The 26,125-nt window shown below is 40.3% G+C and overlaps 2 protein-coding genes across 3 annotated transcripts in view; both read left to right on the top strand.

Moving 5' to 3' along the window:
* LOC137002951 (hepatic and glial cell adhesion molecule-like) overlaps positions 1-26,125 on the top strand; it is a 99,866-nt gene that overhangs the window by 52,083 nt on the left and 21,658 nt on the right. The gene's annotated exons all lie outside the window — the stretch shown is intronic.
* On the top strand, positions 10,681-18,009 carry LOC137008280 (uncharacterized). 2 transcript variants are annotated; one of them, XM_067370257.1, is made up of 5 exons: positions 10,681-10,708; positions 11,063-11,104; positions 11,293-11,331; positions 11,444-11,721; positions 11,834-18,009. In XM_067370257.1, exon 5 carries the CDS (start codon positions 15,531-15,533, stop codon positions 17,757-17,759), a length of 2,229 nt encoding a protein of 742 aa, XP_067226358.1. In that variant the 5' UTR covers positions 10,681-10,708; positions 11,063-11,104; positions 11,293-11,331; positions 11,444-11,721; positions 11,834-15,530; the 3' UTR covers positions 17,760-18,009. The 2 variants fall into 2 exon arrangements, with proteins under 2 accessions (XP_067226358.1, XP_067226351.1); XM_067370250.1 differs by having other exon boundaries at positions 11,444-11,731.

The raw sequence follows: 26,125 nt of genomic DNA, 5'->3' as shown, positions 1-26,125 counted from the left end.
CTCACTAGGAAGAATATTAAGGGCTTCCAGTGGACAGAGGAGGCTGAAGAGGCTTTCTGCAAACTAAAGGGCAGATTTACTTCAGCACCTATCCTCACTATCCCATATCCTGAGCTGCCCTTCATAGTCGAGGTGGATGCTTCTGAGGTAGGGGTCGGAGCTATACTTTCCCAGCGGCCCAGAAAAGACGACAAATTACATCCTTGTGCCTTCTTTTCACACAAGCTTTCTCCTACTGAAAGTAACTATGATATTGGCAACAGGGAGTTATTAGCAGTCAAGCTAGCATTGGAGGAATGGAGGCACTGGTTGGAGGGGGCCAAACATGCCTTTGTTGTATGGACCGACCATAAAAATCTAGCTTATATACAAGAGGCCAAGAGACTGAACTCCCGCCAAGCCCGGTGGGCTCTATTCTTTAATCGATTTGACTTTGTTCTCTCCTATCGACCAGGATCTAAGAATCAAAAGCCTGATGCTCTCTCCAGACAGTTTGACCACCCAACATGGTTTCAACCCCGGTCTCGATTATCCCTCCCTCGAAGATCCTGGCTCCAGTAAGATGGGGAATAGAGACCATTGTTAGAAATGCACAGCAGCAAGAAGCTGACCCAGGTAATGGGCCACCTGGCCGTTTTTTTGTACCTAAAAAAGTGCGCACTGATGTTTTGCAGTGGGGACATTCCTCATCAATCACATGCCACCCAGGTGTCAGTAGGACACTAGAGTTTATTTGCAGACGCTTCTGGTGGCCCAAGATTGCTGATGACGTCAAATCCTTTGTTGCTGCATGCCCCATTTGTGCCCAGCATAAGAGTTCCAGATCTCGTCCACAAGGTCAGTTGCTACCCCTTCCTGTCCCTGCTCTGCCTTGGTCGCATATCTCAATGGACTTTGTAACGGGCCTACCACTCTCCCAAGGTAACAAAGTGATTTTGGTGGTTGTGGACAGATTTTCAAAAGCTTGCCACCTTATTCCATTGCCAAAACTTCCTTCAGCTCCACAGACCGCTGAGATTGTATTGCAGCATGTCTTTAGGTTGCATGGCTTTCCCCAAGACGTGGTTTCAGATCGTGGTCCTCAGTTTGCATCCAGGTTCTGGAAGGCTTTCTGCCAGCTGATTGGTGCTTCAGCCAGTCTATCATCTGGATTTCATCCCCAGTCTAATGGACAGACTGAAAGAATTAACCAAGATATTGAGACAACCTTGAGATGTCTAGCTTCATCCAACCCAACATCCTAGAGCAAACACCTGATTTGGGCAGAATTTGCCCATAATACTCTTCGCCATTCCTCAACGGGTATGTCACCTTTTGAATGTCAATTTGGCTATCAACCTCCTTTGTTCTCTGAGCAGGAGCTTGAGGTGGGAGATCTGGCTGCCCAACATCTGGTTAAACGGTGTCACAGTGTGTGGAGGAAGGCCCGAGCTGCACTTCTGAAGACTTCACAGCTTTAACAGCAACAGGCCAACCGTCGCCGCAGACCAGCACCATCTCTACGTCCAGGACAAAAGGTCTGGCTGTCCACCAAGGACCTCCCTCTAAGAGTTGAAGCACGCAAACTGGCTCCCAGATTCACAGGCCCTTTCAAGGTTTTAAGGAAAGTAAACCCAGTTTCCTACCGCCTCCTACTGCCCAAGTCTTTGCGTATACATCCTACCTTTCATGTTTCCTGCCTAAAACCTGTCAAATACAGCCCTCTTTCTCCTGCCACCAGGCCACCCCCAGCACCACAAATCATTGATGGCCAGCCAGCATACAGGGTCAAGCGGATACTGGACACTCGACTAGTTCGTGGTAGACGGCAGTTTCTAGTGGACTGGGATGGATATGGGCCGGAGGAGCGGTCTTGGGTCCCCACTCGCCATATCCTAGACAAGAGTTTGATTAGAGACTTTCATCATCTCCACTCAGCCAGAGCTTTTGGGAACGTCAGGAGCTGTTCCTAGAAGAAGGGGTTCTGTTATGTTTTGTCTGTAATTGCTTATTTTCACCACAAGATGGTGCTGTCTCGACCCAGACTAATTTCTCTTTGTTTAATGGTTGTAATTATCTCACCTGTGTTTAATCACTTCTAATGGGAAACCCTATTTAAGGCCTCACTGTTTTTTTGTTCTTGTTCAGTCCTGATGTTGGCCTATGCATTTGTCATTCCTAAGGATTTACGGGTTTGAAACTTTTTCTGCCTTCTGTTTTGGTCTTGGATTACATGTTTTTTGTCATCTTTTGTGAACTGTGGACTCCTTGATTTTCTCATTGGACTGATGTTTGAGAAGATCTTTTCTGTTTGAAAGAAGAAAACCTTTTTGGATAACCTATCAAGGAGAGTTTTTTGTTACCTGCTCAGACCCATCTAATGTGCTACCTAAGACTGTGCTAATGTTCTGTATTCCCTTCTTGAAGTAAAGGTCAAAAGACAAGACTCAGATTATTGGGGTATCATTGTATTTTGTTCCTCTGCATTTGGGTTTGATCATCTCCTGTGGTGGAGTGGTCTGCATCAAAGTCACACACACACACCAGAGACCTGAGTTTGATCCCCAGTGGGATCATAACAGGGGTGTAAATCAATGTATTTGTGATGTTGATTGTAATGGAAATTTGAAATATTTATTTTCTTTTTTTTTCTCCCCTCATATGTGATAATGTGAAGGCCTGAAATGTGATACTTGGTTATCTTTATGTTGTTTCTATGGAAAAAAACACAACTTTTTAATTGTTGGTATTAAAGAGCTTTTTAAAGTCAAAGTCTCTCTCTCTCTCTCTCTCTCTCTCTCTGGCCAGATTCAGTCTGGTATCTTAAGATTTGATTTTGTACATCAATTACTGAATATGCAGTATGAACCAACAGATTTCTAGGACATATTATAAATAAGAACTGTTCATCTACAAATGTATATTAATTTATATTGTGTAAAAGGAAACAGCTGTATCAGTAACTGAGTCTGTATTTCACACTAAAGCACAGACATGATTCATGACGGACGACACAAAGATCATACGGACCAGCGGTTTATCAATATATCTGACATCAACATTTATTAATTCAGTAAAAGCTTTAACGAATAACTTACAGATGAGAATAATGCAAACAGAAGTCAATCTGTACAGTAGGACATACGGTATACGGCAGCGAGTGGAAAGAAACAAATCATTTTTCCTTGAGAAAACCTGAGAAGTGTAAAATATAAAGTGCATTTCTGCTTATAATCAGCTCTAGTGTTTGATCGTCTGAATTTAAGCTGGACTCACAGACTTTTGTATTACTGATAAATACATTTTAATATGGTACTTGATTTTTATGTTGGGAATGTTTTATTTGTCAAGTAAATGTCTGATTAAAACATTTAATGATTAATGGCATGAGTTATGGTTATTATAGGTAAGGTAACATAAGTATTATTGCATAATCAGAAAATAATCAATAGATCTATCAGTAGAAAAATAACAGATTATTTCTCACTTTCAATGGATGATTCTAGAGACATTTCCATCTGATCCTGTTTTAACAACAATCCCAGACTTCTTATATAAAGCTCTTTAAATTCATCAGACATGATGGTCACATGACACTAGAAAATGCATGTTTAGTGTGTGTGGAGAGGGGAATGAGACAGAGACGAGCGTTAGAAAGCAGGTCAAGCTCAGGATGAATAATTCCAGGAAAGAGAGACTGAGGGAAGGAGGAAATGGGCGGATCCTCCAGTGTCACATGATTTATGTGTTTATCAGCAAAACCACATTGCAAAGATTGTCGTACTAGAAACTGTTAGTGTCACATAATGAAACAAAACAATATGTTTGAACATAAATACAGTATTATAATATCTATGTTTGTACATTATTCATGATTCTGTGCAGTAATAATATTGGATAAATATTGGGTAAATTGAGGACAAATTACAATATTTATCTGATTTTATTTCAGCTTTATTTTCAATGAGCAAAAATGGTTTAATAGTTTTGTTGTAGGGTGTATTTAAACACAAAACCATTTTCAACTAAAAACTGAAAACGTTTTATGTGTTTTGTCTGTTCACAACAGCGTTTTGAGAGCCTGAAATCCCAAGCTTCTGAAAACAGGTTTTGGATAAGGATGACGCCTCCACGTAAACAACAAAAACATGATTTTGTGGAAACGGTGATGTCATGGTTGTAACCATGCAAGGCTTGATCACTCTGTTGTTCTTCCAGTTAAACTCTGTGTTTTATAATACTGCCCAGAGTGGTCATGTGACATCCTCTTTTGGTCGAGCTGTCTGGAGGAAGAGCTTTTCTGAAACTCCAGTATGGACGAGGATCATTTTCATTTTAAAATCCCGGGTTAAGATTAAAACGCTCTAGTGTAAATGTAGTCTGAAAGTTTTAATCTGATTCAGGTCAAGTCTATCCAGTAGAAACACACACTGGGAGTGTCATTGGACAGCAGCGTGCCCAGTACATTATGGGCGTCTCTCTGTCTGTTTGGCAAAAGGGAAGACAATAGTCTCTTTTCTGAGGTTTCTCTAGTCAGACAGCACAGTTTTTATTTCCCTGTATACCACATAGTTTTTTTGAAAGACCATTTTCTATTAGTTCTTTGTCTCTTTAAATACCAAGAATAAACAATAAATACCCAATAACAAATAAACGAGTGTTTATGAGTGTTTGAAAGTCAAGATCTAATATTTTATTTAGTTTTTTAAAGTCAGTTTACTGACACAGTTCTCGCTGTCTTCACCACATCACTTCAAAATGGCTCCAGCTTCTCTCATTGGCTGGATATAATATTTGCATATCATGCAGTTTACAAATAAGTTATTTTAAGTTAAGTTTACTTCATTTTAACTGAATTGTAAAGCTAGTTGATGTTATTTGTTCACGTACTTTACACATACCCTTATGTTCACCTTTTAGTTTACATTTTTGTGTTGCACACACTGTATGTGAAAGGGTTAGTTCACCCAAAAAATGTAAAGTGTCATTAATTACTCACCCTCATGTCGTTCTACACCCATAAGACCTTCGTTCATCTTCAGAACACAAATTAAGATATTTTTGATGAAATACAATATTGTTCAATGAGGCCTCCATCGCCAGTAAAAGCTGCTCAAAACATATAAATGTCGATTGTTCTGTCAGTGTGTAATGAAGATTTTTAGAGAAATCCAGCAGTTAAACTCATCCAGTAGCTCCTTCCACACAGACAGACCTTTTCAGTAGCCTAATTCTTTTGTTAAGAAGTATTCATCCAATCAGAGCGCAGTTTACTGAATGACGTCAGTCAGTGCCTCGCAGTCAGTAAGAGATGAGCTGTGAATGCTCTGCTGCATCCTTTCCTTGAGCAGTTAACTTATGTGAGCGAGTTAATGACCAGAAAGTAAGTTGTTTGTTTCCTATTATCCTGTAAACTTATTGATGTGTATGTAGGCAGATTTCTTAAGGTGACCAGATTTCTGAAATGGAAACCGGGGACATTTCCTATGTAAGTGGTCAAAATACCACCAAAATCTCATTTGTTATTATCTATTAATTAAAAAACGGGGACATTTCTGATTTTTTTTTTTTTTATTATTATTGATGTGGGTTTCACATTTTACATTAATAAATATTATGATTTGTTAGTATTTTTGGTCTGGTTTTAATACAATTCACCAAAATAACTAGCCAGTAGGCCTAACTACAAAAAACTATTAAACTATTACACTATTTTGAAAAATCACATTACAAAATATAATGTGAGATAAATAACACAAATAATATTTGCAACATTTATTATTGAATTGAATATTTTAATTTTCACAAGCTGTTTATACTGTACGAAATTACAACTTTTGTCCAATGACATTTTAATTTTCTGTTAACAGCTTTACTGACATGAAAGGAGCTTTGTTGTTTGTAGTATTCTTGAGAAAAGTTCCTAAAATGTAGACTACATTATTTCCCACTGGAATTTGTAAAATGTTCGGTATACCTCCTCTACAGGGGTCCGGGGGCATGCACCCCCGTAAGAAAATTTTGTACATGGTTAAATGCATCAATCTGATGCACTTTGGAAGCTCAAAATTAAGAGCTGCAACCCATGTACATTGAACAAAGAAACAGCATTAGCTTGTACCTGGACATTAAAGAGGGTTCAAACATCTTTTTAGCTGTGATATAAGTCTACATCGTTTTAGGTGTTTTAGGATGCCAAACAATTATTACAATAAAATAATAATATAATAATGTTTTAGGCCTAGCTTTATAATTACTCATATGACAATAATATCCATATCGGCTATTGTAACAAATGCACTTTTTTAGTTTTTTTTGGTTAGGCTACTTTACATAACGTATAGGGAAATTAAAATACTATTTTTAGCCAATTTCTAAGATAAATCCTTGAGCTTTAATTTTGATCACCATGTCACCAGCTGATCGCGTGAGCAAAGTGTGCATTTCTCTTTAAAACACGCAGCACAGACAGACTGTATACTTAATCACTGTATTTTGCTGTTTTATAAAGGCACAAAGCCATATCACAGTTTCAATTTTAGTTCGTTGGCAAAATACAACATAGAGACCATTTATGTTTCATATTTTCGGTTCATTATGAAATAGTGGCACAGGGTCATTAAGGGGAAACATTGAATGAATGTTTAGCTGACACATGTGCTAAAGTTGTCATATCAGTTGATATTGAAAACCCTTCAACCCGACCGAAAGAGAGTCTCGAGGCCTGCCGCTGCTCTGAGTGAGTGACAGGAGGCGTGTCTCTACTGAGTGAGTGACAGGAGGCGTGTCTCTACTGAGTGAGTGACAGGAGGCGTGTCTCTACTGAGTGAGTGACAGGAGGCGTGTCTCTACTGAGTGAGTGACAGGAGGCGTGTCTCTACTGAGTGAGTGACAGGAGGCGTGTCTCTACTGAATGAGTGACAGGAGGCGTGGCTCTACTGAGTGAGTGACAGGAGGCGTGTCTTTACTGAGTGAGTGACAGGAGGCGTGGCAGTGAGTGACAGGAGGCGTGTCTCTACTGAGTGAGTGACAGGAGGCGTGGCTCTACTGAGTGAGTGACAGGAGGCGTGTCTCTACTGAGTGAGTGACAGGAGGTGTGTCTCTACTGAGTGAGTGACAGGAGGTGTGGCTCTACTGAGTGAGTGACAGGAGGCATGTCTCTACTGAGTGAGTGACAGGAGGCGTGTCTCTACTGAGTGAGTGACAGGAGGCGTGTCTCTACTGAGTGAGTGACAGGAGGCGTGTCTCTACTGAGTGAGTGACAGGAGGCGTGGCTCTACTGAGTGAGTGACAGGAGGCGTGTCTGTGTTCAACTGTGAACTCGCTGCCAGTGTATATGGATACTGTAGAAAAGCGGGATTGAACATATTTTAATAGAGAGATATGTTTAGAAAAAATATATATTTTGACAGCACTATTAAGAAACCTCTATGCTGTATGCTGGCCAGACTTTTATTGCAATGTATTTGCGGATTATTTTGAAGGAGATATAAAACGGGGACATTTCCGGGGACAGCTCCAGTCGGGGACGGAGCACCAAAAACCGGGACTGTCCCCGGAAAACGCGTCTGGTCACCCTAAGATTTGTGTACCATGGGCTCATTTGTCCACCATTGTGGCAGTCCACGTTAGGGCCTAAGCGCCAACTTGTTATGTTATATATGAGTCATTCTACGAAACCGGTGCCATTTCCACTTTGCATTTTTCAAAATTTTCATTATGAACAAACTTTTTTTTAAACAAACCTACAAATTGAAAGATATGTTAATCCTCCAAAAAACATATTTTCCCACCTCAGGCACAAAATATTTATAAATATTATCCTGTTTATTCAGGCAAGGAAGCCATTGTTGTACCACCCCGTCACGGACAATATGTATGTATGCCACTGGAGTAGTAAAACAAGAAATACATTTTTAAAATCCAATGTTTTCCTAATAGAAAAATGTCCCTTTTTTTTGGAAACCATCAATAGGAAATCTGTAATTTAATATATATTTTTTATTTTTAGATTTTTAATCATGAAACATGAATTTGATGTTTCAATGGCCTCATTGTTTGTACTGAAAAAATGAATTTACTTAAAAAATACAAATAAAGTTACATTTATCTGATCAGTCCACACAACAAGAACATCATTCAACATTAATTTATGTAATATTTCATTTTTTTCTATAAACTTTTAACAAAATGACGCTGTGACCATGCTCTCTCTCGCTCTCTCTCACACACACACACACACACACACACACACACACACACACACACACACACACACACACACACACACACACACACACACACACACGCACACACACACACACACATCGTTCCAATAGACCGCCTCATATTCATCCCAATACAATGGTTGTCTGTTCAAGGATGCCGAAAATGTTTATGGCTTTTTAGAACAATAATCCCAATACAATTAGTGACTATTTAAGGATGCCCAAAATGTTTATGGCTTTTTAGAACAATAATCCCAATACAATTAGTGACTATTTAAGGATGCCCAAAATGTTTATGGCTTTTTAGAACAATAATCCCAATACAATGGTTGTCTGTTTAAGGATACCGAGAATCTTTATGGTTTGTTACCACAAACATCCCAATACAATAGACAACTGTTTAACACCGCTGAGATATTTACATAGCGCTGTTCTCACAAGAGAGGCGTGAACCCAGGTGGTCTACCAAGAGAGTTTTGCACGGACCTCTGGCGCCACCTTTTGGACACTGATGAAAAGACCAGTCTGAGCGAAACTTAATGTTAGGTATAATCTGATCTATTTTTTTAACAATATATATATATATATATATATATAGGCTCTGTGATCAATCGCCCAACGGATCTGCCATTATATAAAAACAGTAAATTATAATAATATAAGCAATCACAATTATAAGTTATTTGTAATTTTTAATTTTGAATTTGGTAATATCTATCTATCTATCTATCTATCTATCTATCTATCTATCTTATATATATATATATATATATATATATATATATATATATATATATATATATATATATATATATATATATATATATATGCTTGTTTATAGTTATATGAAAAACTCTGTCAAATGTTTTCATTATTTGAGTAATTTCGCGACGCAACACGGGTCGCCCCACCCCTACAGCCCCAGCTGGGGTTAAAAGCGGGTCATCAGAGTCCGACTTTCACATCTTAATTGAAACTCTGCCAGAAGTCTTCCAGAAGCTACTTTGTTGTCCAGAAGAAAATGTCACGAGGTAAGAATATTTATTTTAATTTTGCTGTCTTGGTGTGTTGAAATTGCTATCGTTCATTTTTACTTTACGAGGATGTTGCGATATAGGATTTTCAAAAAGCAATGTTTTACTTTTGTCCTCAATATAGCGTGATTGTATTTTTCTACATTACAAATATATCATGATCAAATAATTAAAACATAACTGCATGCGCAGACTTTTATTTACGGTCAATGCCGTTTTCCTGTTCCGGGTTATGCCGTTATCAACTTGGTTTTAAGTAATGATTTTTGGTTCTGATCAGTTTCTGTTACGGTTTTAGTACGATTCAAGCATAAATAGTGGTGTTTGATGTGATTTTACACAAATGTTTTAAACGTAATGTAAATGTTTAATGTTTTCGGGAGTGCTATTCACTTTTTGGGCACAAGATGGAGCCATTTTACTATTTTGCTTGTTTACCAGTAGATACAATTGTTTACATGGTATCCCCTTTTTGACCACAAGATGGAGCCATTTTGCTATTTTGCTTGTTTACCAGTAGATGCAATTCTGGTTTGGATGCTAAATACAGGCATTTCTGCATGTGCTGTGTTCTTGGTATTTCTACATGTTTTAAAAGTAAACATATTATATTGTATTTTGGATTACTGTACATGCTTTAACATGATATGTAAATGTTTAATGTTTTCGGGAGTGCTATTCACTTTTGGCTACAAGATGGAGCCATTTTTGCTATTTTGCTTGTTTAACAGTAGATACAATTGTTTACATGGTATTCCCTTTTTGACCACAAGATGAAGCCATTTTGCTATTTTACTTGTTTATCAGTAGATGCAATTCTGGTTTGGATGCTAAATACAGGCATTTCTGCATGTGCTGTGTTCTTGGTATTTCTACATTTTTTAAAAGTAAACATATTATATTGTATTTTGGATTACTGTACATGCTTTAACATGATATGTAAATGTTTAATGTTTTCGGGAGTGCTATTCGCTTTTGGCTACAAGATGGAGCCATTTTTGCTATTTTGCTTGTTTACCAGTAGATACAATTGTTTACATGGTATTCCCTTTTTGACCACAAGATGGAGCCATTTTGCTATTTTGCTTGTTTACCAGTAGATGCAATTATGGTTTGGATGCTAAATACAGGCATTTCTGCATGTGCTGTGTTCTTGGTATTTCTACATTTTTTAAAAGTAAACATATTATATTGTATTTTGGATTACTGTACATGCTTTAACATGATATGTAAATGTTTAATGTTTTCGGGAGTGCTATTCACTTTTGGCTACAAGATGGAGCCATTTTTGCTATTTTGCTTGTTTAACAGTAGATACAATTGTTTACATGGTATCCCCTTTTTGACCACAAGATGGAGCCATTTTGCTATTTTGCTTGTTTACCAGTAGATGCAATTATGGTTTGGATGCTAAATACAGGCATTTCTGCATGTGCTGTGTTCTTGGTATTTCTACATTTTTTAAAAGTAAACATATTATATTGTATTTTGGATTACTGTACATGCTTTAACATGATATGTAAATGTTTAATGTTTTCGGGAGTGCTATTCACTTTTGGCTACAAGATGGAGCCATTTTTGCTATTTTGCTTGTTTAACAGTAGATACAATTGTTTACATGGTATTCCCTTTTTGACCACAAGATGGTGCCATTTTGCTATTTTGCTTGTTTACCAGTAGATGCAATTCTGGTTTGGATGCTAAATACAGGCATTTCTGCATGTGCTGTGCTAGTTCTTAATAATAATAATAATATGCATAAATATGTGAAATTAGTCTGACATTGAATCAACCGTTTTAACAGGTCTATTTGCTCCGTAGGTTCAAACATCGAACTGAATGCTTTTGATTCAATTGACTTTTGTGAGTAAAAATTATTATTTTTACTTTTACTTCTGTTCATGTAAATTACAAAATTACAAATGTCATCTGTCTTATTTTACAGTAACAACACCAACATTTAACATAGGCGGCGCAGACCCGGGTAAATACATGTTCTCACGTGATATGTAAATCATAAAAATTACAATTGTCATTTGTCTTATTTGCAGTATCAGACCAGGCATTTGTTGCAGAAACCTCAGACAATGGTAAATATATGCTCTCATGTGATATGGTTTTAGTAATGTTTATGTCAAATCAGCATGTCAAATTTCCATATCTATTTTGAAATATGTGATAATATGTTTTGTTTTAATTTAGAATTAATCCAGCTAGTCACACAACCAGGCTTTATAGATCTCACACAAGAGCAAGGAGGGGCCGAAAGGCAGGACCAGGGCGCCACCCCCAGTGAGATCGTATGAAGAAATGGCACCCCGCCTATAACGCCGTCATCAAGAAACAATGACGATGTAATATCTAACGCAGACACAATACACCTTACTTCAGATGAAGATCTTCAGGGTGATGACTACGAACCACCCGCAAAGAAAAGAATCATTGGTGTCGTCACCCCTATGAGGATACATATACCCACGGTAAATGACGGTAAAGAACATTATTCATTATTTTAGGTTCATTGACTGAAATAATCCTGAAAATATGAAGTATAGGTGAAAATCTTGACGTTATCTGCTATTTTTTTTACAGAAAGACAAACGTCAGCGAGTGTACTAAGATGGTCTGATTCACAGCTAAATGCTTGGGACCAGGCGTCATGGGCAAGCGAAGATGACGCACCAACGAGAGGCGGCCAAACCCCGTATCCATCACAAGAAGAACCAGTAGAACAAGACCAAGAAGATCAAGAAGAAGAAGGAGAAGACGGCAACGTGTCAGTGGCTTCGAGCAATAGTTCATCTCGAGGTCACCAGCGCAGTGAGCGCATTGAAGCAACGCTCAATCATACCCTTACCGAAGTGCTGGCAATACACACGCGTATGGATGGAATTGAAACCCGTTTGGATGATATTATCCGCCTTTTAAATGAGCAGATGACAATGAATGAGAGAGGGTTCGGGTGTGTACTATCTAACGGTAATGAAAATCTGAGAGAGAAAAGACTGATGGTGGATCTTCTATGTGCAACTCACAGAGATGTACAAGAAATCAGACATTTTCACAATTGAATGTTTGTCTGTTTTATTACACTATGATTTGTATATTCTTTCACCTGTTATGAATTTTAAAATTTCCGTCTGAACGTTTTTATATTTTGTAGCAAACCGTTTTGATACCGTTACTGTTTTTGAACAAAATAAATATTAAAATGGCCGATGAGAAATGTTTTCGTGGAGACAAAATGCATTCCTGTCAACCAGACCATTCTCTCACAGAGCTGTTACAGCGTGAGCTTGACTTGCATACTGATAACTCTGACCAAAGGTGTGATAGATTACGACAGATGTTAAATATGTATCCAGAATCTGTAGAAATGTCTTTAAATGATGTTTCGTTACAACGTTCTTATAATTTGGATGATTTAGAAATGTTTGTAGCACAATCACACACCGTTGACCTGTGTGATCGATTACAGAGTTTATTAAATGACAACTCCATACCCAACGTACAAGATGGTGCCGGTCTAAATAATGGCTCAAAATGTAATGATCCTACACTCTCCACAGATAGCGGCGGCAATATCCCTCCATCATCTATCGGTGATGCTACCCCTACCGGTACCGAAAATTCTGATCAGCCAACGTCTGACAACTCAGCTCGCCCAACAGGTAATCAGGCTGTTGAACTCCCGTCCAGTAGTATTACCGATAGGCCTCAGACACAACGTCCCGACATTGACGCACTGATTAAGCGTAAAAAATGTCGTTATTCTGCCCGTTAAACATCTCGAATAATCTATGTTTCTCCATCTGTCTCGCTCATTTTCTCAACCCCCACTTACCCGAGAGCGAACTAGAAAGAATGGCGACCATTATCCACAACAATGCGGGGTTCTCCATCCACAATAAAATTGGACTGGACAACATAGCGTGGTTCGAAACCCTGTTAGGTATCAAAATCGTCGTTTTTTACAGACCGACCGCCGGTACGATAGAAACATTCAAAAATCAGGACGAACCTCATCCTAAAACAGTATGCCTCTATCTGCATGACGCTCATTACTACATGATACTGAATTTGACTGCATTCATAGGCGCTGATTACGTGTGTGAATTTTGTTATAAAGGTTACACAAATCGCAGTGATCATCATTGTAACTACGTATGTAACATGTGTCATGACCCCGAATGTCACAGATTCCCTAAAAAACCGGTGCACTGTCCCGATTGCCTGCGTTTCTGTAACTCCGCTTACTGCTACGAAATGCATAAAAAACCTACCCCAGATGGAGGTAATACTCCGTGCGATGTTATAAAATATTGCAAACTATGCAACAGGCGATACACTGTTGCTAGAAAACCGCACGAATGTGCCCCTCATCGATGTGTACATTGTCACGAAGTTCTTCAACCTCTCGGTGTACATAACTGTTTCATACAGCCTCTTACACCCAAGCAACCCTCCACAAATTACATTTTCTACGATTTCGAAACTCGTTATGAAAATGGGAAACACGTCGCCAATTTTGTTTGTGCAATCACTTTTAACGGAAAGAGATTTGTAGCCGACGGCGTCGACTGCATCGCGAAGCTAATCACCCGATTCAGGCAACCCAGATATAAAGGGTACTGTTTCATTGCCCATTACGCGTCTAGATTCGACTCCTTTCTAATTCTGGAGTATTTTTGCAAAGCGGGTCTTAACACTCTGAGGTCTGACGGTATCGCCGGCGATACCACCGTGGTTTTTTTCTTATCAGTGTGAAAGAGACTCAAAATACTCCGTCAATGTTGCACATACAATTAAGAGTTCTACACCATTTTAATCTGTGGAATAACTTCTTTCATTTGTGTACACTCAGAGTAAAAACAGAATGTTGTGCTTTTTGTAAAATAAAGAAAACTAACATGATGCGTGATCTCTCCTCTCCCTCTGAACGAACTCCAATCTGATAGTTCTCAGAAAATGAACTGTAACTTAGTGAATACTAATGACAAAAAAATTACACTTATGTCTAAAAAAACATTAAGATGTCAGGTTTTAAATCATGTAAGTCAAATCGAAAACAAACCTTCTTTGTTTATGTAATCTGTATGAAAAGAGAGCCATGTCAGAAATCCGTGATTCAGCTAATTATCCGCTAATGCGGCCACGCCCACGGGTCAGCGCTATTCAGACGCAAATTCAGTCAATACATGCATTCATTATCTCAATCGTGTATTTATTGCCTTGAAAAGTGTTTATCTGGATGTAAAAGTCATGGTTAGCGATCTCTAGAAGACATGCAGTTACTTCCTGTTTACTTGTCTTCTACAGATGAAGTTTAGATGAGTTTTTGTTTCTTTAGCGCCCTCCTGCTGCTGTATGAATTGGAAACTCCATTCATGGAATAGCCTCTTCTTCTTTTAGATGAATTTGTGGACTAAAAATGCACAGAGCGCCCTCCGACTTCAAGGATGAATTGAAAACACCAGCGCTCATAGTAATGACAGTGAATATTAAATAAAAATAACTCCTCTGTATAGAAAATTGACATAAGCATATGAGAATCCAATATTTCTCCAAATGTGCATGCTTTTAAACTAAAAGCCTATATTCAGACTCTTTGCATCACAGAAATACATTATATTTTAAAGTATAATATAAAACCATTACTTTATATTGTAATAATATTTTTCTGTATGTTTCATATATCATTATGAGCTTGAGACATCACAGAAGGTTTTTTTTAACAGCCCACCTGACTGACCTTAACTGAAATGCCTCATTAATATGCAAGTCATTTCAGCTCATTACTATCCAATTCTTTTGTCTTCTCAGGTGAGAATGGCCCATTTTCAGTGGTGATTCACGCCTCCTCGCATACTGTGTTTCTTGGCAAAAAGTGTCTTACAAAAACTAAATCAATATATTGTTTTATATGAAGGAGTAGGCAGCATAATTTTTACATAATTTTGAAGCAAAAACTCTAGTCTAAAACCTCCAATACCCAAAAGTCTTATGAACACAGATTTATTATACTTTTTTTGGCCTTATTTCAGTGACTTAAGTTTTTTAGTTTTTTCAATAACCACGCATAAATGTTATTCCTTCAAAAACACAAACATGTACATACATGTTCCTCACATATTATTGTAGCCTAGTTTGTGCTGAATACAGTGTAATGACACTTTTTCCATTAATATGTTTATGAACAACTGAAAAAAGCACAAATGTCAGGGCATGTCAAAACTTCTCCAAGCCCCAAATCAGCCTCAGACTCCAGAGGGTTAAGCTCGACGTCATAATGCAGGGATGTAAATTAATCTTCATGTATGATGACGCTTTTGACCAGCGGTATATTGACAGCTATGCATTTATCCCAATGGCCCTCTCAAAAATGCCTTCTGCGTTAAACCTGAGCACCGTAGAAAAAGGCTACTTCCCACATCTTTTCAACAGAGTCGAAAATGAGAGTTATGTCGGCCCCTACCCTGACAAGAAGTACTACAACTACGATAACATGTCCGATAAGGATCAGGCAAAGTTTGACGCGTGGTACGGCACAACTACTGATAAAGTGTTTAACTTTAAGAACGAGTTGTACGATTACGGCGTGAATGACGTCGTTTTGCTGCGCGAAGGGTGTATGAAATACCGCGAGGCGTTCATAGAGTGCACCAAGCTCGATCCATTCGGATTCACGACGTTAGCAAGCTGTAGTATGGGAGTCTTCAAAACACACTATCTCGAAAAAGATACGCTGGCTCTGACGCATAACAATGCATACGTTCAACAGAGTAAGACGTACTCGAGCGCATCGATCGAATGGTTAGAGTTTGTAAAAAAGACTCGAAACGTTGACATTCATCATGCTTTAAACCACGGCGAAGTGTCGGTCGGTCGTTATTTTTTAGATGGCTACTTTGAGCAAAATGGGACTAGGCATGGGTTGGAATACAACGGATGTTTTTACCATGGACATTCGTGTCGCTTTGAACCTCATCAGAGACACCCCCTGTCGGGTGTAACCTATGGGGTTCTCAGGAGCCAGTTTGACGACAAGGTTGAAATTCTGCAGAACGCATACGGTTTACAGATGGAAGTGATCTGGGAATGTGAATGGGACAGGATGAAAAAGACTGACCCTGCTGTGATGGAATTTATGAGCACTTATTCCGCCCCAGAGAGGTTGAAGCCGCGAGAGGCGTTGTTCGGCGGACGTACGAACGCATATAAACTCTACCACAAAACGCGTGAAACTGAGAAAATAAGTTACTTGGATTTTACCAGTTTATACCCGTTTTGTCAGGCTAGAAAAAGCTATCCGATCGGTCATCCTCAAATCTTTTTCAAAGATTTTGAACCTATCGAAAATTATTACGGTTTAATAAAAGCTACCGTCTACCCTCCGCGCAAATTATTGCATCCTGTTCTCCCTTACAGATGCAACGGTAAACTGATGTTCCCGTTATGTCGTACATGCGCTTGCGATCAAAACCAAACAACAAACTGCAACCACAACAACGAGGAGAGGGCGCTCGAGGGGTGTTGGGTCAGTATCGAACTTTTAAAAGCCATCGAGAAGGGGTACGTCGTCGCGAAAATAGACGAGGTATGGCACTTTCCGCAACAATCAGACACATTGTTTAGCGAATACGTAAAGACGTTTTTGCGGTTGAAACAACAAGCATCGGGGTACCCGTCAAACGTTGTCACAGACAGTGACAAAGAGACTTACATTCAGAGTTATTTTGAAAAAGAGGGGATACAACTTGATCCTGAACATATCAATCATAACCCCGCACAGAGGTCCATCAACAAATTACTGTTAAACAGCCTTTGGGGGAGGTTCTCGATGAGGGAGGGGCTACCTCAAACCACGCTTGTGAACGATCCCGAACTTTTCACCAGAATAGTTTTTGGCGAAACCGAGACCATGACATATTTCACTTTTGTCTCGGACGACGTAGCGCTTTTCCAACATCGTCCTAAAAAGGGAGACGTTGTTGAGACTCGTGACATTAATGTATTTGTAGGTGCGTTTACAACCGCGCACGCTCGGTTGGAATTGTACCAACTCATGGAAAAACTAGGCGACCGTCTCTTGTACTCCGACACAGACAGTGTCATTTTTGTGTCTAGGGACGGTGACTGGGAGCCACCTCTGGGTGATTATTTGGGGGAGCTGACAAATGAGATAGATGACGGTGATTATATCACAGAGTTTTGCTCCAGCGGCCCAAAATCTTACGGTTATCGCACGGCCAAAGGTAAAGTGTGCATGAAAGCTAAGGGTATAACATTGAACGCTAAAAATTCCCAAGCCATCTGTCTGGATAGCCTTATCGGTCTGGTTGACGGTTATGTGACTTTGTCTGATGATACGCAATACATCCTGGCTCATACTGAAAACATTGTGAAGAATAAAAAGATGCTCACTTTGCATAACAAGTCAGTCGTTAAAAGGTTTAAGGTGGTGTATAATAAGCGCAGACTTCTGTCCGACTTCACCACCCTTCCTTATGGCTACTGAACCTACGATGCACAGAGGGTCCCGGGATGTTTCAGATTTTGATTTCAGACTTCAGTTCCCATTCAGTTGTGTGATAAGTGGTCTTTCAAATTCAGGGAAGAGTTATTTTGTAAAAAAAACTGTTGGAAAATGGCATGAATTTGATTTCTAAAAAAATTGAAAACATTGTTTTTTTGTATGATTGCTGGCAACCATTGTACGATGAATTACTTAAATTGTATGACATTAAATTTGTGGAAGGAATTCCCCCGTGTCTGGATGATGATGATTTACTACCTGTCAGTAAAACCAACCTACTCATTTTGGATGATTTGATGGGAGTGGCCTGCGGGAACAAGTCTGTCGAAAAGGCCTTTACGCAATTTGTGCACCACCGCAATCTCAGCGTTATATACATCACTCAAAACTTATTTGTCCAAGGTAAATCCAGCAGGACCATTAGCTTAAACACAAATTACTTAATTCTGTTTAAAAACCCGCGGGATGCCAATCAAGTGGCTGTGCTAGTACGGCAGATGTACCCCGGAAACGCAAAATACTTCATGGAGTGTTATCAAGATGCTACGAGTCAACCTTTCGGCTATCTAATGATAGACTATAAAGCAAAAACTCCTGAACAATTTCGCCTCAGAACGGGGTTGCTTTCCAACCACCAAGTGGTTTATCTCCAGAAAAAACGAAGGACGTGACAGTCGCTATGTCGGCCAGACTTTGTAAACATCTCCCGCTATTAAAACTGCTACATAAATCGACGCCTAAACAACGCCGTCTTATTTTACAATCGGCATCCGACGAACTCATTTTAACATTGTGCGAAGTCGCTCTTAACATACTCTATGGCACGATTCCTATCAACCGTCAGCAGTACGAAAAACTGAAGAGGAGGAAATCGGAAATTAAATTTGTTACCAATAAAAAAATTGGTATATCTGCCAAGAAGTGCATTTTCAACCAGACTGGCGGTTTTCTTTTACCTCTCCTGAGTGTCGCTGTGCCCTTTATTTCAAGCTTAATAGCGTCTAGACAGGGCTGACGATGGAATACGCAGAGAAGATGTATTTAGTGCCTCAACACCAACTGGAAAAGCTGAGAAATGAAAATGTTCGTGAGAATATTCAACAGACCGTTGAGAACGATCTGGATACAACCATAAGAAGTATTCTACAGAGGTCTGATTTGAATCAATACGAAAAAGCCAAACTCTATACAAACACCCTGAGCAGGTTTTTGGCACTCGTTAAACAAGGCATCAGAGCGCATCAGAGGATTCATCGTTTAAGTCGCATTCTTTCGATCGTGGACAGTGGTTAGAATTTTAAGGTTTCTTTATTTTGTTAATATTGGAATAACTAAATGCACTGTTCATGTACCGGATGTTTGCATGTAAAATAAAAGACAAGAGAAAGATCCCCATTTAAGCGTTTTTATTCGTTTATATACTAAACAATCACATTGTTAATTTGATCAATCAACCACAGTCCGTAGAAGTATTACAAGATTGTACACATTGAATACACAGACTTAATTTTTCATTACAAACATTCGGCCTTAATCTTTTCACAAAGAGCCTGACCATTTTATAATTTTTAATATAATCGTCGCTGTAGAGCCTCAGCACATTGTCATAGTCGACACCTCTGGCCATGTGGTACAGAAAAAACACACAGTGCTGTCCGCACGCATCCGATGTAAAATCTTGGACTCGTCTGGCTGAATATAGGGTGGTAGCGGAGTTGGTTGTTAGAAATGTTTTGATGGTGGGTGGAAAGAGATCACTGTCCGGAGGGTTGCCATAACTATCGAAAAAACAACTAGGTCCGTCCTCATCCAAATAAACAGCGGTCCAGTGTTCCCCCGGCATGTGGGCCGGATCCGTATTAATTATCGTCATTACAGGTAAGTTCGTTATCGGTACCGTAGGGAGTTGATCACACGGTAGAACACCGATAAAATGTGGTTTGCACATGATTTTTTCCATGACGGCGGTGAGTTGTACCGTGTTCATTTCAATAGTAATCGACCAGAACCTGTCTGCGGTTAGAGAGCTCCACGATGCTGTCGAAAACAGCGTAAACTATTAAATTAATAGTGCGCGTCAGTGGGTTTTTGAAACGGGCTTCGAGTCTGATGTTACCCGACTTGACGAGGGAGACGTGCTGACCGCAGTCTTCATCAGGTGTGAGGTTAAAAGCGTAAAGCGCGTATCCGTTCAGAAAATCATCGCGGTCGATAGATAACGGTTGGTTTTTAAGATGTCTACCCGTTGCCATAGCCAGCTGGTAAAATTCACGTACCGCCTGCCCCGCTGCAAAATCGGGTTGCAGCGGCTTTGCAGGGAATTGCTGTCCGTCGACGTAGACTGCCAGGTACTCCAAGTCATAATGTTTAAATGCAAAGGGGTTTTTCCCATAGTTTCCAGTGAATGAATCGTTATCAACCATAGCCAGAACTAAAGATTTTGGCAGTGTTCCTAAAAACAAATTTTCTTGATTTGAAACACGGCTGCCGGCCGGTATGGAGAAATTTTTTAGGCATACCCTGTCTATAGGGTACTTGGCCGTGGCCCCGAGTAAGGCCTGCGCGTGTCCTAGTCTAACGGATGGTGATACGGACACTTTCTTGACAAACAGTGACGCAGTCATGATTTTTAATTTGTAAGCGGGGTCACCAGTTTTCATCAGACAGAATTCATCCTTGCCTCTGATCATGCGAATTTTAATGTCAACGCCGTTCAGCATTAATTTTTCTTGAAAGAAAATGTCGCTGTGAATCGGCGCAAGTAGCTTGACAGTCTTGCTTTCGCTTGTGTATCGAGCTCTTTTTGTCAAGCCGGCGTTAGCGCCCGCGGGATCCGCCACGTCCATCTGACCGGCTGTATTTTTGTAAAACAGCCCCGCGGAAAAGAGTGATTTCAGCGCATCATTACCGTAATTAATGAGGCTCTCGATTATGGCCCGGTATGGATAGGTACTCGAACTCTGAGATATCAGCCGATCACCAAGCCTGACGTCGACTTGCGAAAATATAGTTGCTCCGGGGTAATTTATTAGACCGACCTTTGCGTCGTCCGCTAGGTCGCTGCCATCAGGGGCTGTGATTTTAAGCCGTAGATACACCAAGGTGTTATTTAGGTCCAAATAATCCTCGCCGGTTCCGGCGATAAAAAACTCCAACGGAGCAGAGTCCGATATAGCCGATAATGGAGGAACTTCTAAATAGCTGTTTTTCTCAATAACAGTTTGCGTTAGCGGGACCGTGAATAGGTCCAATTCAGACTTGATGCACTCGCCTGACATGCGGTGTAGTAAGGCCATGTTAGAAAATGGTTCGCTTAACTGATACGTTACGCTTCACAGACTTCTTACGCTTTCTACTACCGACTGCTAACTTCTTGAAGGAACGGGCTGTTTTCTTCTTTTTTGTCACGGTACGACCACGCCTCCTTATACCCGGAGGTTTAGATAGACTCTTTCGTGCCATTACCATCAAGCCTGATCCGCCTTGCGGTTTAGAGTCGTCGTTATTTGATCTCGACAGAGCGTTCGAGACTACGTCTGTCACTATATTTTTGGCGGCCGATTTTAGGTGAGGTTTGGCAATGCTGAACCCTCTTTTGAGAAATGGTATGGCCATCCTAAACAAACCTCTGAAAAATCCACCAAGACCCCATACATAACTCCGCCCCCGGCGTATCCACGACAATGTCCGTGATGAGCTCCTTGTTGACCGGTACGTAATGAGGTTTGTCGTATCTAACACTAACCGTTTCCTTGTTTTCACCCGATATATGTACGCATCTCAAAAGGGGGACGTGCGAATCCCCGACAGCCTGATATTGGATAATGTCTGTGTAAACGTAGATCGTATAGAGACCCGCTTTAATATCAGCCTGATAAGGGGCGTATGTATTAACACTCGTTGTAAAATCAGCTTCAGCATGGTAGTCCTCACGTCCGAGAGGATCATCCGGCTTCACCCCTAAAATAGTGGCGAGTTTTCCATAGAACCCTACCGCTATGTTACGTATTGCCACTAGATACACATTGTTTCTCAATTCATCATAACGCAGTTCTACGTTCTTTGCAAGAACCTTATTTACCTCAAGGATTACATCGTAAATGGTCGTGTAGTATCCACCATTTATTTTTAATTCCTTCCTTACAGTAGCCCCCGATATCTTTCTAATCTTTTTCTTTTCCCTCGGTTTATCTCCTTCCTTTGCCGTCGGGAGTGGGGCCTTGTAAAGCGTGAAACCCCCATCCTTATCACTTAAGGTGTACCAACTTTTAGGATATTCAATTTCAGCAAGCGCAACATCCCATTTTCCTTTCAAGTTGATGGTTGTAGATAGCCTCGTTCTGTAACTAGATATACGGTTTTCAGGATAGACGTCCAAAGATGCGTTGCACGGCAACGTAACATAGAAACCTTGATCTTCCATGATAGTAGCCTTTACATGAATGAACCGATCCGTAATGAGTTTACACGTTTTAAGGCTTTTGCAAATCCACCAGAGTTTTTTTGTCAATATAGCTATTAAATTTCGACGGCCATCCTAACCATTTCACTAAAACGAGCGTAGACCCCCCCTGTTTTTTCTCCCCTAAAACCTTTTCCACCTTAAACGACTTGTTTTTGCTCACAATGATCTTTTGTAGCTCTTTTTCATAAAAAACTCCGTCGATGATCTCACCGTCGTAATCAGATAGTCTGTAGACAGGTGGTTGACGAGGAATGCATGCGGATATTGTGAAAAATTCCTCCGTGTAGTTCTGCTCATACCCTTTGGCGAATGGCCCTCTCACTTTAGAGATCCTAACAAGATCTCCGACTTTATATTTAAATAAAACCTTTTCATTCTTCTTTATATCACCGTACAAGTTTTGAAACACACTCGCCTCATTTTCTTTGTTGACGTCCAAAGGTTGCATCCTAATACTCCGGTGATAACTGCTGTTGTACCCCTCCATAATATCTTGTAAAACATCTATGTACCGGTGGGAGTTTGTGGCCGTTAAAAATCTCCACATACGACTTTTTAATGTTCGATTAAAACGCTCCACGACGCTAGCTTTCAAATCCGTAGCCGTTGCGAAATGAGTGATGTTATGCTTTTTCATTAAGTCTTGAAAACGCTTGTTAAAAAATTCCGTCCCCTGATCAGTCTGTAATTTCTGCGGTACACGTCGCTCTTTGAAGAAGTGTTTTCTGTTAGAACATGATCCGTAGCATTATCATCAGGATGATCGAGATCGCATTTGTATGAGTTGATGAAGCAGTGCATCTGCTGTGGAGACATATCTCGAGCCATGGCTTATAAATGAGAAGTGTTGGTGGGTTAGACTTACCCGCTCTTTTAATGGCTGTAGTGAATGGGCGGGGCCGGCAGTTCGTACATGTCGCTGCGGGGGCATCTCTCTGGGTGGAACAGGGCCACTTTAATTTTCTTGTAACCATCATGTATGTTGCACCAATTGAACATCTTGTTTATCGCCGAGAAAAAGCCACTCAGCAGATCCAGATCACGCCATGTGAACAAAAACTGCATCTCGTACAGTTTGTCGTGTTCTTCCTTTTCCACAAGGTGTCGGGGTGGGTCATGGAGCTTTGTCTTGTCTTTGCAGCAGAAAATGTAGACACGTCGCTCTTTGAGTATAGACTCAAACGCCTTAGTGACCTCTGCACCGCTTTTATTCTTTAGTACACGACACCACGCATACTTGCTAAATACATCGATGCAAGTCAACAAATATTTATTATTATCATTATCCTTGGAATATGCAGTCATATCAACGACCCCCTAATGATCCGGGGTTGGAAGGTGTATAATAAGCATCTTTCATGAGCTCTGCCATGTTATCGGCTCAACCTTTTGCAAAAGAATAAGACAAAGGCTGGTATGCGTTAAACTTTTTATTAAAAAAACGTTTACAGGATATATGATAGGATATATGATAATGACAACTATCTCAAAGTAATAAAACAAGAAAATATACATGATAGGATATATGATAGCTATCTCTGAGTAATAAGACAATAAAATAAGAAAGACAAGGTATTACATGCAGGGTATGAAGAGTAAAATTTTGTTAGATACACTCTAACCAGAAAAGAAATTCACGACATGTCTTTAAATCACAATCTAAGAAATGATCAACCGCTGTTTCAATAAAAGGATTTACATCGAAATCAGCATCTTTTAACACCAACTCCTCACAAACATCAGTTACAAAGGCACAGATACATGTGATGTCGGCAAAACGCAACTCTGCTTCACACACTATATCCAGAACATTTCTTAAAACAGAAAGCGGTTCATCGTTATTGGCACATTCGGTGATCATTTTACCCCATGTACATATCACTCCTCGAGCATTTTTCATTACTTTCTTGAGATTCTTTACACGCTTATCTTCATCATCATCATCATCATCATCATCATCTTCTTCTTCATCATCAGAATTTGAAAATATGATCACTTCTTCCAGCAATCTCTCAAGTTCTCTTCTGTAATGTTCTTTGAACATATTTCCCATAAAATCTTTTAGGCTATATACCAGACCCATGTTGTTAGTGTCGGTGGTGCTGCTGACGGTTTCTTGGTTACTCTCCATCCGTAAGGGGTTTACCCGACCAGATATCGACCGCGTCGTAGACTGCTTTCTTGCACGATTGTTCCTTGAATCCGTTGAGGGTGCGACTTTAGTCCGCAGCGTTGTAGCGCGTGAGCGATAGCGCGGCGAAGGCTGGGTTTAAACAGCTTGTGGGTCAGTTTGTCAAAGTGAGTATCGAAGAAAAATGTCGGTGGTTCAAACAGGCAGGAGTGTTGGAGCTGGCTGGGGTGATCAATGGCACAGCCCTCACAGTCTTCCTTCAACTTGTTGCTGATGATGTGCTGCAGCAGCGCTGCGATCGTGGCTTTCACGGTCTTGAATCCGATATCGGTAAAGCAGCCGTCTGTCACGTCAAAATCCTGTTCAGTAGCGAAAGGTGTGTCGGCGTAGAGTTCCGTCAGGAAGGAGAGGTTGCGGTATCCGAGCTCTGTGCAGAATTTATCCAACCATTCTTTCGAAGTGTCCGTTGCAGAAGTGTTTTCTGTTAGAACATGATCCGTAGCATTATCATCAGGATGATCGAGATCGCATTTGTATGAGTTGATGAAGCAGTGCATCTGCTGTGGAGACATATCTCGAGCCATGGCTTATAAATGAGAAGTGTTGGTGGGTTAGACTTACCCGCTCTTTTAATGGCTGTAGTGAATGGGCGGGGCCGGCAGTTCGTACATGTCGCTGCGGGGGCATCTCTCTGGGTGGAACAGGGCCACTTTAATTTTCTTGTAACCATCATGTATGTTGCACCAATTGAACATCTTGTTTATCGCCGAGAAAAAGCCACTCAGCAGATCCAGATCACGCCATGTGAACAAAAACTGCATCTCGTACAGTTTGTCGTGTTCTTCCTTTTCCACAAGGTGTCGGGGTGGGTCATGGAGCTTTGTCTTGTCTTTGCAGCAGAAAATGTAGACATATTCGTCGTCATTCTTCATAGAATGGTCTCCGACCACACGGAACCGGGTATTCGGCACCACACCGTCAAACTCAGAGATGTACAACGGCATCCCCCGGCAGTCATTCAGATCCTTCCAGACGCGGCCGTAAAACAGCACCCAGTCTTTCTCATGAAACACCACACACGGATCCCCCCGGTAAAAATCACCGAGGGTATCTGCTGTGTAGAGAGTCACGACTCTGGATGCTTTATGAAAGATGTATCCAAATACCCGCTTATTGGACTTTGTTATACTCGTATGTCTGCAATGTTTTTTTGGTGCCATTTCCAGCCCGTCATATATCGAGTCATCATCGCTATCCATATCAGGAGTTCTAGGTGAGTTTAAATGCGCCATGTCTATGTAGCTCATAGCTCCTCTTCTCATTTTTGCAGAATGTCTGAACCTCTATTTATATAACCCTGTGACGGAATGCGACAGCCCCGAAATATCTGTTCAAACAACCGGGTCAAACGATCATTCACTCCCGGAGGTCACGGGTCAACAGCCAGATGGACAAACACAAACAACATTACATTCATCCTAATATCCGAAGGTCACAGGTCAATGACATCGGGGTCAAAGGTTGTGTTGACACAGTTGGACACTCAAGGTCATGTGGGGAGGGGGGACGACATGGGTGGTCCGGAAGGGGGTGGTACCGGAAGCAATAAATCACTTTTTGACACATGCCCCAGGGTAATAACTACTCACAGATGAGTTCAGTGCAGCAATCTGAGTGATTTACATCAACTAAACATGCATTTTTGAGCAAATATAGTAGCAAGTGATCAATCGAGAGTCGATGAGAGAGAAG

The sequence above is a fragment of the Chanodichthys erythropterus genome, chromosome 3 (assembly GCF_024489055.1).
Source record: "Chanodichthys erythropterus isolate Z2021 chromosome 3, ASM2448905v1, whole genome shotgun sequence".
NCBI classification, from domain to species: domain Eukaryota; kingdom Metazoa; phylum Chordata; class Actinopteri; order Cypriniformes; family Xenocyprididae; genus Chanodichthys; species Chanodichthys erythropterus.
This window is presented reverse-complemented; position numbering and strand designations above follow the sequence as displayed.